The sequence below is a fragment of the Gouania willdenowi genome, chromosome 22, assembly GCF_900634775.1.
Source record: "Gouania willdenowi chromosome 22, fGouWil2.1, whole genome shotgun sequence".
Classification (NCBI taxonomy): Eukaryota; Metazoa; Chordata; class Actinopteri; order Blenniiformes; family Gobiesocidae; genus Gouania; species Gouania willdenowi.
Window position 1 is genome coordinate 7,291,049 of NC_041065.1, and position 18,697 is coordinate 7,309,745.

General features: G+C 36.6%; 1 protein-coding gene across 1 annotated transcript in view; it reads left to right on the forward strand.

The window, feature by feature from the left end:
* The first annotated feature begins 6,320 nt into the window (after positions 1 to 6,320).
* Positions 6,321 to 18,697, forward strand: part of rock2a (rho-associated, coiled-coil containing protein kinase 2a) — a 78,418-nt gene continuing 66,041 nt past the window's right edge. The window contains 1 exon segment of the mRNA XM_028437261.1: positions 6,321 to 7,186. Coding sequence (XP_028293062.1) covers positions 7,088 to 7,186 — 99 coding nt within the window. The 5' untranslated portion in view covers positions 6,321 to 7,087.

Sequence of the window (18,697 nt, forward strand, 5' to 3'; positions counted from 1 at the left end):
TTTCAAAAACAACAGAAAAAGTTGCCTTAACTCTTGCGTGTATAATCTCTCCAGTTAAGACAATGATGCTTGCTTGTAACGAGGACACTCCAATGTTTGTACAAAATGAAATTTACAAGAGACCACAACTTTGTTATCTTGTGTCAATGTAGCTATAGATGATCAGCTTTTTCTGTAACTTATATGAATGTCACTTTTTTGCTGAGAAGATAAACACTTTACCTACTGTCCTGCTCCCAATCATCCGATTTGTTCAGCATTTTAACTTGTTGTGGACTGTCAAACCTTTTGTGTACATTTTATAGTAATAATTATTGTTGACAATTTTTGCATATGCAAATAATATGGGGAGGGGGAAATGATGGTTTGACCTGATTATTGTATTCCAGTGTAAATGGCTACTGAACAGTAAACAGCTTTTTTTTAAAATGACTGAAGTAAAGACAAATGACATGGGGAGGCCTTTTTAATATGATGCTGTAACATGTACATATCGTGGCCAAAACTGCTTTGAAGAATAATCTTTTTTGTGTTGTAACAGTATTTGTTTATTCTGTGAAATGATGATGATGAAGACCAATAAATCAGAGTCACATAACTCTGGCTAACATGACTAATATCTTTCTTGCTTCTTCATCAATTTTGTGTTTACAAAGCCTGCAGCTCAAACTTATGTTAAATTATATATAATTATAATATTAAATACGATCGGTCAACGATGGATGGATGCACTTTGTAAAACCATTGCATGGTACAAGACACTGTCTGGCTATAACATGAAAGACTGGTGCTGATTTTGTCACATTATTGAGTCCCTGTAATTTGACACCAGCCTCATAATGTTGGAGAGATATCTATTTTAATTTGTATCTTTTCTAAAAAAAAAAAAACTGTATCATACATGTTGGAAAGTTGATTTGCTTGGAACATTTCATAAAGATGTTTTGCCTTTCACCCACCAAGTCTGTTCAGTTATATAGTGCAGAGTTTCTCAAATGGGGGTATGTGTACCATAGGGGTACGTGATGGCACCACACTCTTTCACCATACTGGAGAAAGAGAGAGAGAGAGAGAGAGAGAGAGAGAGAGAGAGAGTAGAAAATGTACAAATAAAGTGACCAAAAATTATAAAAACTATAGAAACAAATCTATTCAGGCACCACTAGATTAGTGTTTTTCAATCTTAGGGTCGGGACCCCATATAGGGTTGCTTGAAATTTTTTAAAAATTGAAATAGATTTTTGACATTTTTTTTTAAAATTTTATGTATAAAAACAATGTACAATGTTTCACTTTGTGAAATATAAATCTAGTTCAACTACAATGCATAAAAATGAAAAATAAAAACTTGATGAAAAACTAATTTTAGAAAAAATATGTCCTTGGTTTCAGAAATAAGAGAAATGGGGTACTCGAGCCAAAAAAGTTTGAGAACCACAAATATTGTGTGTATATATAGTATATATATATGTATATATACTAGTGGTGTCCAGCGCCACCCCATGGTTTTCGACTCTAGTCTCACCTAACGGAAGACATTGCCAAACAACGTGCCTGGCTGAGACTTGAAAAACTGATCTATCATATACTATTATTTTTATTATATTCATTTTGAGTAATATTGTTACAGACTGATAGTTATATTAATACACACAATTTACTTCATGGTAAAACAATAATTTTGGTCATTGATTATTCATCAGGACCTTATACATTCATGTTCTACATCAGCTGATCCTGTGTTTTGAGTAAAATGTAGAATTCATATGTTAAAACTAACTTATTCATGTGGAATACTCTACGTTATTAAACATATTGATAGAGTGAGGTGGTACATACTGTAAATACAGTTTCAGCTCTATTTTTCTCTGATCTATAGCCCATTTCTCAAAGTTAATCAGACCACTTAACCCATAAAACCATTGCTCACTGAATAAAATGATAACTTACAACACTTCACCATTAATTACAAAACAAGAACTATAGAAAATCTGATGTTACCATTTTTTTCCACCAAAGCTTTTATTTGAACTAAAAGTCCTTAAATATCTAATCTACTTTTGATTTGCTTATGAGACAACACAGATAGAAAAAAATAAAATACAATAAAACTGAATTACCACGTTGTGACCTTCTCACTGCAGGTGGGTTATTACTGTCCTTGGGGTTCTGAGAAATTGCTTGATTAGAATGAAATCATTTTATAATTCATGAATTCATTCTGATCAGTGCTGTTCTGGGTAGATGACATGAAACAATGGGCATGTAGGAGGTCAGACTGTATGTTCTCCCCATCAGGAGTGAGTTTTTCTTCAGTACCATGGCCTTCTCCCACAGTCCAAACACATGCATGTTGGGTTGATTTGAATCTCTATATCAGGGGTCACCAACACGGTGCCCGCGGGCACTAGGTAGCCCGCATGGACCATGTGAGGGGCCCTCAGGAGCTCTAGTCACCAATGAGCTCCATCTGAAATCTGAGTTACTATTTTCTTTTTTCTTTATTTAGGATTAATACATGTCAAACATACTGTCATTACATGTAACATTCTTTTACAGTCTGATCCATTTTTTTATTTATTTTTTTACCTTCTTTAATATTGTATCAATACACATCATATTACAACATTGTTTAGAACAAAAATATGAACTGTTACATTAAAACATTAAGAAATAAAAAAAGAAATAACCCTTTTTTCTATAGGTCAGGCTTTTCAGGGAAATATACATTTTCCATCTCTTCCAGATTTCATCAAACTCACAGTCCTAGAGCCTCAAAGAGAATTTAATTCTCTCCATTACATATATTTCATATTGATTTACTATTTTCACAGAAACATTCTGACAAGTGTTGCAGATCTGGTGTATGGTCAGTGATATGTTATATACAAGAAACATTTTGAAAAACACAAGGTGAATTTTCAATCAAATGTCAAAGAAATAAAGTGTTTCATGTTGAAACCTCAACATTTCCTCCTTTTTTAACCGTCCTATTATCCTCAAATATTACTAACACATTTTATCCCTGGGGTCACTCTGACCCCAGGGATATTATTTGTCTCCAGACAATAATTTTCAGATAATTGTTGAAAAAAGTTTTTGCGTCAGACACTGTTTATTTGTTGAATACATAAATAACCACTTGATAATGAAACACAGCTAAAACAGATTGAGGTCAAATTGACCCCAGAGGAACACCAATGCATGCAATATGTGTTCAGCATATTGTAAAAAAAATATCATCATGATAATTTCATGCTTAATCAATTGTAACCATCAAATTAGGAAAAGTCATGAAATATGAAACAAAGAAAAATAAGGAGGTTAAGATAATGCTGGCCTTCTTCCTTCTAACTGCCCTTCGTATACACGGAAGGTTGGTGACCCCTAATTTATGTTAATCACACGGATATAAAATTATGAGCATATCTGGTAGTGTCAGAGTAAAGTTTTTTTTTTCTTTTAATTGAAAGAGATAAAAGTCTTTGTATTATGTCAATCACAACAGAAAAGAGAACAATAGATAATTCTACATGAGGAATAGATAATTAAGTATCTTGCAGGCTCTTTGTTTATATTTAAAATTTTGTGCAAATTATTTTTTATTGTTTGTGGTTAATAAACACTTTTAATGTATTTTAATTCAAAAGAATTTCAACATCCCAGGAGAGAGATTTTTGTACTAAATAATCAGAATGTTTCAGATCTGATCTTTTTCATACTAGGGAAATAAGGAGAATGAAATTTGAGCTGATAAAAAAAGTTATGCAAAAAATCAGCAGCAGGTGGCTAGGGTACCTTTACATGAGCTGAGAGATACAGCATAATAGAAAAAATGTAATTTACTGTGGGCCAAAACCATCATTAATATTATTAAATAAAGAGAAATTGTTATATTCATAGACTGATCAAGAGATTGAGAAATTAAGGAAATTATAAAGCAACACAATCCTGTGTTCATTATACTATTTATTGTGTGGGTTTACCAACAACCTAGAGAAAAGTGTTGCTATCGTTATTTATTAAAAACTTTCATTTGTCCACTACAGTGAACCTTTGACCTACCGAACCATGTAATAAATAACTGGGATAAGAAAAAAACACCTCTGGTCGGGAATTCAAAATCAGAATATACTTTAATTACTGTAAGGGGAAATCACTGTCACACAGGCTCATATACATTATTATTACAAGTGGAAAAAGAAGAAACACTAACAAAGAAAACTCACATAATTAAAGTAAAAAATTTCTTTTGAACTTGAAGTCACGATCCATGCAAAACCCCAAATTGTTAAAAGATATCTGTTGAGATTGTGAGGGAGGCAGATGTCCATTTTCTGACGTGCCATTTTGAGACTCCATTCGCCCTAACAGTCATGTTTTTGGATTGTGGGAGGAAGCTGGAGTACGTGAAGGAAACCCACGCAGCACGGGGAGAACATGCAAACTCCACACAGAAATGACCCAAGTGTCCGCCCCAGGGTTTGAGGGGGACGTGCTAACCACTAAGCCACCCTGCGCCAACCAACAAACATACAGTATAATCATAGTCTTTAGCAGAAACCACAGATATTTTTTATTTTAATTTATTCATTGTTTTATTTATTTACTTTTTTGGGAGGTGGTCTCCACATTCAACAACTGAAGGACAAGAGGTGAGCACTGACCCAGTCAGTCGGTTTATTTATCCTAGAATCATCACGTTCACCTACAGCTAATAGGTTAGTTGCAAGGCATCATTAGATGTTCAGAGTAGTTTAGTTTCAGTGTTTCCCAAATGATGGTACATGATTGCACTATAGGTAAAGAGAGAGAAAGAGAAAAATTAACAAATGACTGCATTAAAAATATGGGGTTTTATCATGTTTATTTTTAGTTAAAAATTATAATCATACAAAATATTAACAGCAACTCACAAAAAGACAACAAAAACACACAAAACTAGGCAAGACCTTGAATAAGTATTCAAGGTGAATACTTATTTGGCAACTTGAAAAAATGTACAAATAGAATTGCTGATATGAAAGATCATATTGTGTCTATTTTGTTGGTGAGTAATGTCCCTTTATGTTGTTCTTTTTACTACTTAAATCGAAAGTAATAATGCAGGAAAAAACGGAAGACTGACCTTGACCTTGAATATGACCTTGAGCGACGGTCAAGGTCACACATTGAAAGGAAATGTTGTTCAATGGTACCAGTCTGAGCACTGTATATCAATTTGTGGCCAAGTTATAGAAATAAAGTATTTTTTTGGGTTTTTTTGACGTCATGAACTTTGACCCCAACCAACCCTTTTTTTTTTACTGGTAGGTCGTACAGCTTTCGTCCAGTTAAATAAAACACTCCACTACAGATGAGCTTTTCATAAATGTAAGCATCGAACGTGTACAACAAATATTCATAGAGAGAAAATTTGAGGTTTTGACACTTGACACGACTTTGACCTTGACATTTTGGCTCCAAAATAGGTCAACAAGTAATCCTTGACATTGCCCCTATGAGATGACATATGTTCTCATTAGTGCTGCATTAATAGCCTAGGAGGCGTTCCAGGACAAAGGAGTAGCAGAAGAATATTAATAAGAAGAACTCCAACGAAAACAATGTATTTGGCAATTTTCAATTGGCAAATACAATAAGAGCAAAAATGACAGCAAAAACACTTGCACTAAGAGAAAAAATACTTATTACAAGCAACACACAAAACAACAACAAAGGCACACTAAATGAGAAAAAAATACACAAGATCGCAACGAAATACACAAAAACAACAGAGAAACATACAAAACAACGAAACAACACCAAAAACACACACACTGAGAAAGAATAATTTAAATAATCCCAACAACACACAAAAACGACAACAAAAACACACAAAATAATAGAACGATATACTGAATAATAAAAAGAACAGACAAACAACAACAAAATACACAAAATGATGATGGAAACTATCTTGATTGGAACATGAACTAAAAATACAAGGGTCAGTCTCTTGGTGGAGGGAGTGACGGGGAATGATCAAATCTATAGAAATAAATCTATTCAGCAGTCACTAAATACTGTTTCATTCCACTTATTTACAAAATGAGAATCTGAAAAAGGTGAGTTATCACTCATTCATTCCATCATTATGCTCTCTAGATGTTTTTTCAAAGAATTCAGAGGAAAATGTAGTCAGTACTTGGATTCAGAAATAAGAGAAAGGGGTACTTGGGCTAAAAAAGTTTGAGAAACACTGGTTTCGTGTGTTAAGGAAAAGAAGACGCGGTGTCTTCTGGGATATTGAGTCCAGTGTGTGTGTGTGTGTGTGTTTGTGTCGGTGGGAGGAGAGAGAGCCTCTGTGTCGGTATGAAACAGCTCGAGCTGCGGGAGGACTTTTCCACACCACCCAAACTTGGTATATTTAACGGTTCGGAGGGAGAAAGAAAAAAGAAGTAAAATCCTGAAAATGCGAGTAGAAGTCCGGGCAGAGTGTGTGTGTTTGTTTAACACGGACAGCGGGAGGACGGTTCTGGTTGACCTGGAGCAGCGCTGCGGATAAAAGTGCACTTTGAACAGGACTTCGGCTGTTTTTGAATGGGTTGAAGGGAGGTGGATATATTTTTTTTCCAGGGTAAAAAAAAAGGTGACTGCAGAGGTTTTCCAAGCGTTTGAAGGCTACTCGAAAGGGGTGGAGAGGGGTGAGAAAACGCCCCGCTCCTGTTGCTGAACTGCTCTCTCCAAATTCAAACTTCAGACCAGGAGCAAGACTAAAAAATGCATCTTTCACGACCACTGGAGGCCATAAATAAGACGTCGTCTGTCAACTAAAAAACACGGTCTGTTCATTGCTACGTTTTCTGGAACCAACGAGCTCTTTCTTTATCTTTTTTTTTTTTTTTTTTTTGGAATATTTTCTTCATTATTCGTGTTGCAAGCGAGTTGGGTGGGCTGAGAGCCCCAGGCTGCCCCGCCGGGCCTTCGGCCATTAGCCTGGAACAAAAGGGCTCCCATGTAAAATCCTCCATAAACTACCAGCGGGACTAAAAACAACCACTTCTTCAGTGAAATTCAGATCAACTCTATCTGAAAGCCCGCAGACATGTCGCTGGGAGCGGAGAGACGGATGGAAACTCGGCTGAAGAAGCTGGAGGACATGATCAGAGACCCCCGGTCTGCCATCAACCTGGAAAGTTTACTGGTGAGTCCTGTGGGAAACACTGAGCCCATGTATTATGAATGCTCTGAAACTCTAGCCTGAGCTGCACACAGAGAAGTAACGGTGCAATGATGCCTTTTTGTTAGCTGCTGTGAGCTATTAGCATGTTTTCATCTCAAACAAAAACATAGCCACGGGTGGATTTTTATTCTTGGTATTTATTTATCCGGATTAATTGAAGTTATCTGCTGTGAACAGGCCTTGTTCAGAGTTATTACAGAGTGCACACAGACTAGGATTAACCAGTATGGAATAGTATGTTTATGTAAAGCAAGATTTCCGGTCTAGTCTCCCGCCTGGGCCACAGAACCAGTACTTTTATCCCTAAACCTTCCTGACTTTTCTCTTCCTGTACTTGGTTTATTGTCCAACACATATTTGGCACGTCATTATTAACCCTATTTTAAGTTTATTTTATTTAAAACCTTCTAAACTAATGTACACTTGAAGTTTTGTCAAAAATCATATACATCAATGGTTCCCAACCTGTGGTACATGTACCCCGAGAGGTATTTGAACACCTCTCAGCATCTCACCGTGTGTATATATATTACATGCACAGACTTTTTTTTGTCATTCATCAATAATAACTTGTGGCACAACTCTTTGAAATAATTTTAAATGAGCAAAACATCAGAAATAAATGCATAAAAAGGTCTAAATTTAAATTAATGTTGGACGAGACTCAGGAAAGAGTTTGAAAGAGCCTGCTGACACAAATAAATAAGGCAGTGACTATCCATACGCCACATTCTTGCGCCCCTCAATGACCAGTTTAGGTGACGTGATAGGTCACGTGATTAAGCTGCTACATACTTGTACTTCTGTTTGCTATTAATATATAGATTGCTAAACTATGTTACGGACATGCTACGTAATTATGAATTATTGTGATATTCATACGTAGCGCCCCTCATTGGCCAGTGCTTCTGTTTGCTGTTGATACATAGATGCCTAAACTACGTTACGGACTAACTAACCCTAACCGTACCCCTATCCATAAACTACGTTACGGACTAACTAACCCTAACCGTAACCCTATCCATAAACTACGTTACGGACTAACTAACCCTAACCGTAACCCTATCCATAAACTACGTTACGGACTAACTAACCCTAATCGTAACCCTAACCCTAAACTACGTTACGGACTAACTAACCCTAACCGTAACCCTATCCATAAACTACGTTACGGACTAACTAACCCTAATCGTAACCCTAACCCTAAACTACGTTACGGACTAACTAACCCTAACCGTAACCCTATCCATAAACTACGTTACGGACTAACTAACCCTAACCGTAACCCTATCCATAAACTACGTTACGGACTAACTAACCCTAACCATAAACTACGTTACGGACTAACTAACCCTAACCGTAACCCTATCCATAAACTACGTTACGGACTAACTAACCCTAACCATAAACTACGTTACAGACTAACTAACCCTAACCGTAACCCTAAACTACGTTATGGACTAACTAACCCTAACCGTAACCCTAACCATAAACTACGTTACGGACTAACTAACCCTAACCTTCTGAAGTGGAATGGTCACATGACTTCCGGTAGCGGCATAGGATACGTATGAATAGCACCGGGGGTTGTTCGTACGGCTATGTACGGATAGCCACTTCTAATAAATAATGTATAACATGAGCAAAGGGGTACATGCTGGCTAAGGGGTACATGGGCCAATAAAGTTTGGGAAAACACTGATATACATCATATATCCACTTATTACTCCATCTGTAGTTTCACTGAATTGACTACATTCACCCTGCAGTTTTAGAGTTTACTATCTTTATTTTAAATCATATTTAATTTATAACGTTGAGAGGCAACATCCATTTATTTATAGGTATTTTTAGGGCTGGGCGATATGTTGAGATTCAAGATATTTTGAGTTTTCTGTTTTGGCGATACAAAAAATTACAATATCGCCTATATCCATATATGTATTTTTATAGCTTATTTTGGTATCAGAATACATTTCTTTCTCTACTTCTCAGAACAGCATGGAAAGCTCAGTTAGATGGATTACTGAGTGTATTCTACCCCAGATCTACCTCTAAACAAGCCACACTACAGAAGTCACTCACACGTGCTGTCCCTTACAGGAGAAAAAGCCAAAAGTGTCACATATTGTGCAGCTGTATGTTAATAAATGTGCCTGTCCCATTGTATACTTTTTTCCCCTTCTTTTGTGTATTTTGTTGTTCTTTTGTGTAATTTTGGATGTCTGTTTGTCTGAGTCGTTTTGTATATATATATTTTTTCCCCCTTTTGTATCTTTTGTTATCTTTTTGTTTTTTCTCCATTTGTTTGTACACTTTTGTAGGTTTTTTTGTGTGTATTTTTGTTGTTTTTTTATGTATTTTTGTTGTCCCATTGTGCTTTTTTGTGGTCTGCTCACACAGGGTCTGTGTGGAAAAGGGGTATCAGTCCAGCCACCAGAACTAAGTTTTACCGGCTTCTTCCTAGGGTGGAGCAATATATCGACATTCAAGTTTTCTATTTTGGCAATATAGAAAATTACAATATTGCCTATATAGATATATGTATATATTTTTATAGAATATTTTGTATTAAAATACTCATTATAGAAGTCACTGCTTTCACTATTTATGAGAACAGCATGAAAAGCACAGTTGGATGGATTTCTGAGTACGTCTTAACCCAGACCTTCCACTAAACAAGCCACACTACAAAACTCACTCACATGTGCTGTCCTTTATAGGAGAAAAAGCCAAAAAAAAAAATGGCACATTTTGTGCAACTGTTTGTTAATAAATGTGCCTGTGTGGCATTTTCCATCAGCAAATTTAACCTAGAATTGATTTTTCTGGTCAGATTTCATTTGAATTAAAGTGATCGAGATTTATATTGTATATCACCATTTTGAGAAAAAATTTTGAGATTTGAGTTTGAGATAATGAGATATCGCCCAGCCCTACTTTTTTCCTGAGATATTGTCAATTTTGCAAGATTCCAGAATGATGCTCTGATGCATGTGGAATTTTTTTTAATAAGAGAGGCCTGAAGAGAAGATATAACTAATTTGTAAATATGACTATCAGCTAATAACTGTTAATTAGTGATATATTTATATGCACACATGGTCTAAGCTAGGGTAACAATTGTTGGGATTTTTAAAAAAATTCATTTGGCTTAGGTTGTCAGAGTCAAACTGCTGCATTCTCTAGACCTGTGGTTCTCAACTTGGGTTACATTTCTGGGGTACACTACACAGAAACATGTTCATTTTCCTCATCCAACGATAATAAATTGTGGCACAACTTTAAAATACATCAAAAAGATCACAATCTAAAACGGCCTAACCGTCAGAAAAAGATGAATAAAAGGCTTAAATCAGAGGTTCATGTACCAGATTCAGAAAAGGGTTCAGAAAAGTCTGCTGACACAAATTAAAGAAGCATAGCATGAACTAAGGGGTACTCCTCCTCGCGATATGATAAAAAGGATAAGGGGTACATACATGGGACAGAGAAACTTGGGAAACACTGCTCTAGACTTAAACTCCAGTTTATTAAATATGTTCTTTCATAAAACACAAAGTGCATATTGATGAAGAGCAGCTTCTCTGTTCCTTGCAGTCTTTCAATTCAATTCAAAGCAGCTTTATCGGCATGACAAACAAGTTTAAATTGCTATAGTAAGTGTGACATTGAACAATGTACAGTACACACAAAAATAATAAATATAAAGCAACATCATTTTACTGTCAGCTTTATTTCTGTCTCTTCTCCGTTTCCAAACAGATTTATTGCAGTATCATTTCTGGTGCAAGCTGTTTATTCCCACATTCAAGTAATGATCTTTTTAACGCAGATGAGTATAGTCACCATGAAGTGCAGATGATCTGAATAGAACTCAGTAGGGATGTAACGATTCACTCAACTCCCGATACGACTCGATTTACGATACTGGGTTCACGATATGATTCTCTCACGATTTATTTTACAAAATGGGACTGTAGACAAATGATGATTGAAAAATATTCCTTTATTTTTTTTTGGAAAAAAAACTAGATAATACTGTACTATTTTCCTTTTATTTTTCATTGTCAAAAGAATCCCTTGATAAACTATTCAAAACAATGCAATTTAACTAAAAATAAATCTAAATTTAAATAAATAAAGGAATAATACAAATGAATTAATTTAAATTCTGGTTCTATAGTAAACAATGCAAAACTGCATAATAGTTTTTTTTCTTTTTAAAAGTGCAACTGCCTTAACAATTGGACTTTAAAAAAGAAACCAGTCTGCATTGTATTTAAGTCAGATATTTGTTTGAACCAGCAGAGGGCGCTGGTAACCCAGTGGTCGGTTGGCATGCAGCTTATCTGTGCAGTGAAGAAGAGATGCTATGCTAGCAGACAGAGCTAATAGAAAAGCGTGACTTTTACAGATATTCACGTAATATTACAGATATTCTTTCGGTGCTAAAGCGGTAAGGAATCATTTATAAACATGTTTAAGAGTAGAAGGCGGCCAGAAAGAAAGTAGTAGCAGATTCCGCCCTCCGCCTACACTTCTGAATAAAAAAAGTACTGCGATTAAATTTTCAGAAAATCGATATCAACCGTGATACCTATGAATCGATTTTTAACTGCCTTACGATTAATCGTTACATTCCTAGAACTCAGTGAAACAGACAGACTCAAAAGCTAAATTTGTGCTTCTGCTGCGTAGTCAGGAGGCTAGGCTAATTCTGTGTAATATGGAGAACATTTTGTATCACAATATAAGGTAGATTTATATCCTGATAACAGTATGTATCCTAATATAATATTTCATCCTTAAAATTACTTGAAATGAATGAAAAATTGCTATTCATTATATATAAAAATAAACAAAAAAAAGTATTCCACGATAAATTGTACTTCTCCTTTAAGAATCTTCTCAATGAAGGAATATTTGTGACTTTTGCTACGTATTCTATTGTCACGTGATCTGATTTGTGCATTTGTGTGTTGAAATGCCACAGGGGGGCACAAAAACCAACAATAATGGCCACTGCTATTGTTTTAAACCGTACCTGTAGTAATTTTTACTCGCAAGTTACATTAAAGATCATATATGGTAGTAGAGGTTTGGTTAGATTATATTGTTTAAAAGTTCTTCTAGAGCAGCAGGATTTAAATTAACACTTCCATTTGTGAGACACGTTTGCAGCTATTTTGCTTGGACAAATCATATAAACTGTAAACTTGTATGATTTGATACGATATTTAACAACAGAGTAAGACCAAGACCACACACATTGAATTAGCGATATAAAAGATAGAGGGTTATATTGTACAGTGGATGTTTTTATATCACACTATGATATACAGTATATTGTTATATTGCACAGCATTAGTGCTTGGTAGTGACATTTGCCCACAGTTCAGCATACCATAATAATATGAAGAAACAGTCAATTTTAAAGCTGTGCAATTAATCAAAATTTGATTACGGTTGTATTACATTAAATTAACATAATTGAGAAAAAAATTATTTAAAAAAAAAAAAAAAAATATATACATATATATATATAATAAAAATTTTTTTAACTATACATATGTTTTCTTTGTTAAATAAAACAAACTTCCACGATTTTAGATTCTACAAAGAATAAAGCTTTTCACACATAGGAAAAAAAACATTTAAAACTAACTTTGTGTTGTGTAATGCAAGCTCATAAGCCCAGCCCCTCTCAAAGCTAAAGCTAGGCTAACAGGAGGAAAATGTTGCTAGTGGTATTGAAACATGGCAGGAAAAAACGTAGCAAAAACACTTGGTAAACAACCAGGACAAGTCAAATTCTCTTCTATGGGAACACTTAGGATTTGAAGGGTTTTGTTTTGTGCAATAGTGAACATACTTGATTTTAGTGTTTGAAGGATTTTATTTATGTTTAAAGATTATATTTTACATTGTTTTGTACAAAAATAAATATCTTTTTGGATGACAAATAATCATTTCAATAATTGTGATTTCAATTATGAGTAAAATAATTGTGATTATTATTTTTTCTATAATCGAGCTGCCCTATTAGGATGTTTATTTGTCACGTGAAAACTATGAAAATAACAATAATTTGTAAATCATTTGTTAAACTACTTCCCAGATGCCCCTGATAGGACCTAAAATGAGACATTTGGTCACCTTCCTCAGAGGTATCAAAGCGCTTTCACTATTTAATACTCCAAGAAATGCTTTTTTTGTGCTACTTAATTTGTATCTGAAGAAGAGCAGCATTTCCACCAAAAAAATAAAGCAGCTGCTGAGTTTATGATGGCCTGAGGTTCTATTAGAAAGCAAAAAAATCCTTTAACATTCTGAAACACTTAACGTGAACTATTATTTTTCCAGATTGTATATGATACAGGTCATAGAAGTAACCAATATATAAAGCTTGTCTGAGCTGGAGCCTTTAAACATGTAGCCGGTGGGTGATTACAGTCTTCTCCTATTGTCTCTTACTGTTTCCTTTCAATGTAACTCTGAGCCACAGCATTATGTTTAAATGTCTTCTTTAGCTGCAAAGTTCTTGGGGGCGGTGTTTGAATTTTTTGGGCCCCCTAACTGGATCTGACAGAGGGCAAACATGCTGTCAGGTCTGTCTTAAAATGCATCAGCTCACCCCTTTTAATGGGCCCCTTCCAGCTCAGGGCCTCTCGTACACCTCCTACCCTGTTCCTTCTCTACACTAACAATACTAAAGGAAGCATTGTTAAGCCTTGTATGTGACTTTAAAACCTTTAGCAGATTCTTTACTGGAGCAGTAGTGTTGTTTATGTTCTGTGCATGAGTTGGGGAGAGAGTTAGAGGTGCTGAAGTGTTGAAGACAAAAGTTGAGTGGGAAGTATGCGGAGGAGAGAACAAACTGCAGTTTTCCATTTTTAGCTGCTTTACTGCTGTCGCAGGGATGGAGATGTTTTGCAGGCAGCTCTGTGTGGGTTTCAAACATAGATTCACACACAGGTTATTTTCACAAGTAGATTATCATCGTACAGAGTGGCTTAATTATTGTGTAATGTGCACAGACTCAATAAAGATTCAGACAAGGAGAAAGCTGCAATGTATAAGTGAACACATCACGTAACTGCTGAGTGAAGTGTTCAGCATTTAAAGCTAAAAAGGGCCAATTATTTTTATTTACAAAGTTTTCAGCATCCTGAAGGTTCTTCCAAGGATTCAAAGGTGAAAAACTGACCTGTTTTGATGCTGAGCAGAATTTATGAAAACCAGCTGGTTCTCGTAGACATGGTTCCCCTGTAGGGCTGCACCATATTGGAAAAACCTGACATTGCGATTTTTTTTCAATGGACCGATACATCGGCCGGCCAATATTATCAGCCGATTTTTGCATTTTTTACGTGTATTGGCATTGGCCGGTGTGGGCTGCTGCTTTTGCCAATCTGCATTATTTACAAAGAGCAGAAATATTTTTAACTTGTTCTTGTTCTACCTCACCTTTGTTAATTTCAATAAATGTGCCATTTAAAAAAAAATGAAACTCCTACCATTTGTTATCATCATTGTGTAATTATTATGATGTAAATAGTAGTATCGGCTCCAAATATCGGCTCAAGAAAATCGGCAGTCCGTATAGGTCATCGGCTAAGGCAGGTGGAAGAAAAATCGGTATTGGCAGCGGCCCTAAAAAATCCCTACCATGTGATATATATATTGCTATATGAACAAGTACAGGGTTGTTGTGCTGCACTGCTGCCACATCATCGAGAAACACATCACACCTAATTTGGAACATGTTGACCAGCTCCTTTTCTTACACAGTTTAAAATCCTAAGCATGATGTCAGCAATGGTGATAGCAAAGACAGCATTCTGCTGTTACAGTCCCTGGCAGGATTTCATAATTCATTGTGTTCTATTATCCATCCCACCTTTTATTTAAAAACCCCAAATCCACAAGTGAGCTGATATTGTAGGTTTTATATGTTTTGATTGTGTACAGCAAAATGTTGAGTTTCTTGTGGGATTTATGCAGTTCTTGAAGAAGTCTTTATTTTTACTGAATAAGCTAGCTTTTGTGTTGGTTCAGATTGAATTAGCTGTACAAGATAATATTTTAGTTATTTTCATATTGTTATATTTGTTTATTTTGTAATATGATTTTTTTGGTGATTTGACATAAATAAAGACAATGGAGATATGTTTTGTTACTTTAATTAATGGATATCGTCACATAAACCTTGTTTAAAAGTTTGTAATAGCCACAAAGTGAGGGAAAAAGAAATTCTGAATAGGGGGAAAATAATGCATTGAAAATCGTGATATGGTAATAAGCGTTGATTAATCGAATCGTGGCACCCTGAATCGTAATCAAATTGAATGGTGAGGCCCCTAAATGGCATACCCCTGCTTTCACTGGACAAATGTGTGCACTGTACATGTAAAAACATTGCAGGATCCCGTAGCAGCAGAGCAATATGGTATATGTTGCATATGTTCCATGCTGGTGTGTCTTATATGATGCAGAGTTAAGCATGGTACACACATAAAGACAATCAGGCTGTTTTTGTCCTGATTTTACCCCTTCCGGATCAATGACCATAAATACCAGACTATTTTAAACTTTATACAATTATCCTACAAGATCATTTTTAGGTCTGAGGTGTGTTAAGAGTGAATTTGTTCCGTTAATTGACTCCAACCTGTTTTGGAGCAGACAGGCGTAAATATTAGACCTGTTCGCAGTTCCAAACACATGAAGTGGTCAGCCTGTTACTACAAACAGCGTGAGTTGATGTTTATGCACATGTTGAGTTTCCAGCTACATTTATAAAGACAGGTTTATATAACATAAGTTTGAGCTGTTCAGACTTCTGGACTTGTTTGCTCACATATTTTTCCTGAGAGGTCTTTGATGACTAGGGATGTACCAAAATTAAAATTCTTGGCCGAAACCAAAAATGAGAAAACCAATATCGTTGCATTTGTGTGTCCGTGTACAGCGCTGTGCAGTGACTGCTGAGCTTCGTCACTACAATCACAGATACACGCACACGCACACGCACACGCACACACACACACAGACGTAACAAGAAAAAATTCAATAAATAAAAACAATAAACCAAACAATTACCAAGTTACAGTATAAACAGGTTCCTTATAGGGATGTAATGATTAATCCTAAGGCAGTTAAAAACTGGTTCATAGGTATCACTGTTCACAGCGATACTGTGAAAATTGAATCGCAGTACTTTTTTTAAGTTTATGTTTTATCCAGAAGGGTTGGCGGCGGGCGGAATCTGCTACTACTTTCCTTCTGGCCGCCTTCTACTGTTAAACATGTTCATAAATGATTCCATACCCCTTTAGCACCGAAAGAATATCCGTAATATTACGTGAATATCTCACATTTTTTTATTAGCTCTGTCTGCTAGCATAGCATCTCTTCTTCACTGCAAGATAGCTGCATGCCAACTGACCATTGGGTTACCAGCGCCCTCTGCTGGTCCAAACAAATATCTCACCTAAATACAGTAATACAGTGCAACGACTGTTTTTTTTTTTTTTTTTAAAGTCCAATTGTTAAGGCACAAAAAACATTTTCAGTTGCACTTTTAAAAAGAAAAATAACTATTATGCAGTTTTGCATTGTTTACTATAGAACCAGAATTTAAATTAATAGGCTTCTTCTTCATTTGTATTATTTTTTTATTTATTTCATTCAAGATTTATTTTTATTTAAATTGCATTGTTTTGAATACTTTATCAAGGGATGATTTTGACAATGAAAAATAAAAGGAAAACAGTACAGTTTTTTATAGTTTTGAACCCCAAAAAAAGAAAGGAATATTTTTCAGTCATCATATGTCTACAGTCTCATTTTGTAAAATAAATCGTGAAAGAATCGTATCGTGAACCCAGTATTGTGAATCGAATTGTATTGGGAGTTGAGTGAATCGTTACATCCCTAGTTCCTTACAAACACAAATTTACCTGAATACATCAACATTAGAATCTGCTTCAGTAATAACATTTACTCATTAAAAAAGGCTCAAAGAGCTATTGGGCTGATATTTTATGGCATACATTTGTGCATGTAGGACCCTCTAGTGTTATTGTATGCAATTAATATTTTTCCTCATTTATGATGAAGATGTTTCTTCATAATTGAATCAGATCAAACCTGATGAAATAATCATTAATCTACTGAGAGTGTGCATCTCTGTCAACGTGTTTGCTGGAAATTAGGGGGGATCTGATGGAGGAACTTGGACTGGTTCCCTTTGTGGGCTGGGTGTCTTGCGGTCCGTGATGCATATTCATGTGTGTGAGCAGCCGCGGCAGCTCACACCGCAGAGCTCCCGTGAATGGTGATCCAGAGAATAATAAGTTGTTAACAAAAATTTGGGGGCAATTTTTGCCCGTTGGAACAAGCTTTTTTGGGACATTCTTGACTAAATTGAAGCCAACTGGTGCATGGCCCCCGCTAATTTCTTTCTCTTTTTTCTTCTCTTCTACTTTGCACATGCTGTCAAAGGGTCAACACTAAAGAAGTGCAATCTTTTAAAGACAGCAATGCATGTTTTGTTATTGCAATCAAATAAATAAATGTATTTATTGCATAATTGTGACCATCACCAGCCCTCCCTAAGGAAGGGTCAGAAACACTTTATTATAGAGAGGGCAGTGTTACACCTAGGTGAGGGGGGAAGGGAACAGGGAGTCAGGGTAGGAAAATGGGCAATGTTACATCTAGGTGGGAGGAAGGGAACAGGGAAGAGGGAATCGGAGTAGGAAATGGAAAGGGTGGGGAAGAGTTGACTGCTTTAAAGTGAGAGTGAGATGTGATCTTCAGGTATTTGGAATCAGCGTGTCTAAGGTTAAGCCCAGTACTAGATTATCCCATACCCAAAGACATGCAAGTGCATCCATGACCAATGTTTGTGCAAGAACCGCTTCTGCAAACCCAAGCACCGCCCGGGTCCTGAAGACGCAGCCAGGCTGGCAGAAAGAGTGGGCGCCAAGGAGCCCAGGCCACCCCCCCAACACCAAGGAGCCTCCCAGATGCCCACATCCATGTAGGAGGCCTGTCTGGTGTGAGCCCATTCATAGAGCGAGCCACCGGAGAGGGTAGATGGTGCAGACGGGCATACGGCACCGTGGGCCCCAGAGAGGCGCCAAGCAGCACAGACGGAAACTCACCCACGGCAACCGCCGAACCATGTCGGCCCCATGGAGCACGGCGGCACCCCCACCTCCCAGGCACAGCGGGGCACCAGCCACACACCCCAGTGTTCCAGGGGGCGACTCCCGCCGCAACAAGGAGTGGCCGCGCAGCAGAGAAGCCTGCACCAGAACCAGCACAGGCCTGCATGGCCCCACAATACAACACCATTCACAGGTAGGTGGGTCGGCACCCCCGACGAGAGAGGTCGCCATCAACCGCCCATGCAGAGCCACCCCGCCAGTCACGGACCGATAAGCAGGTGAACCCAAGTAC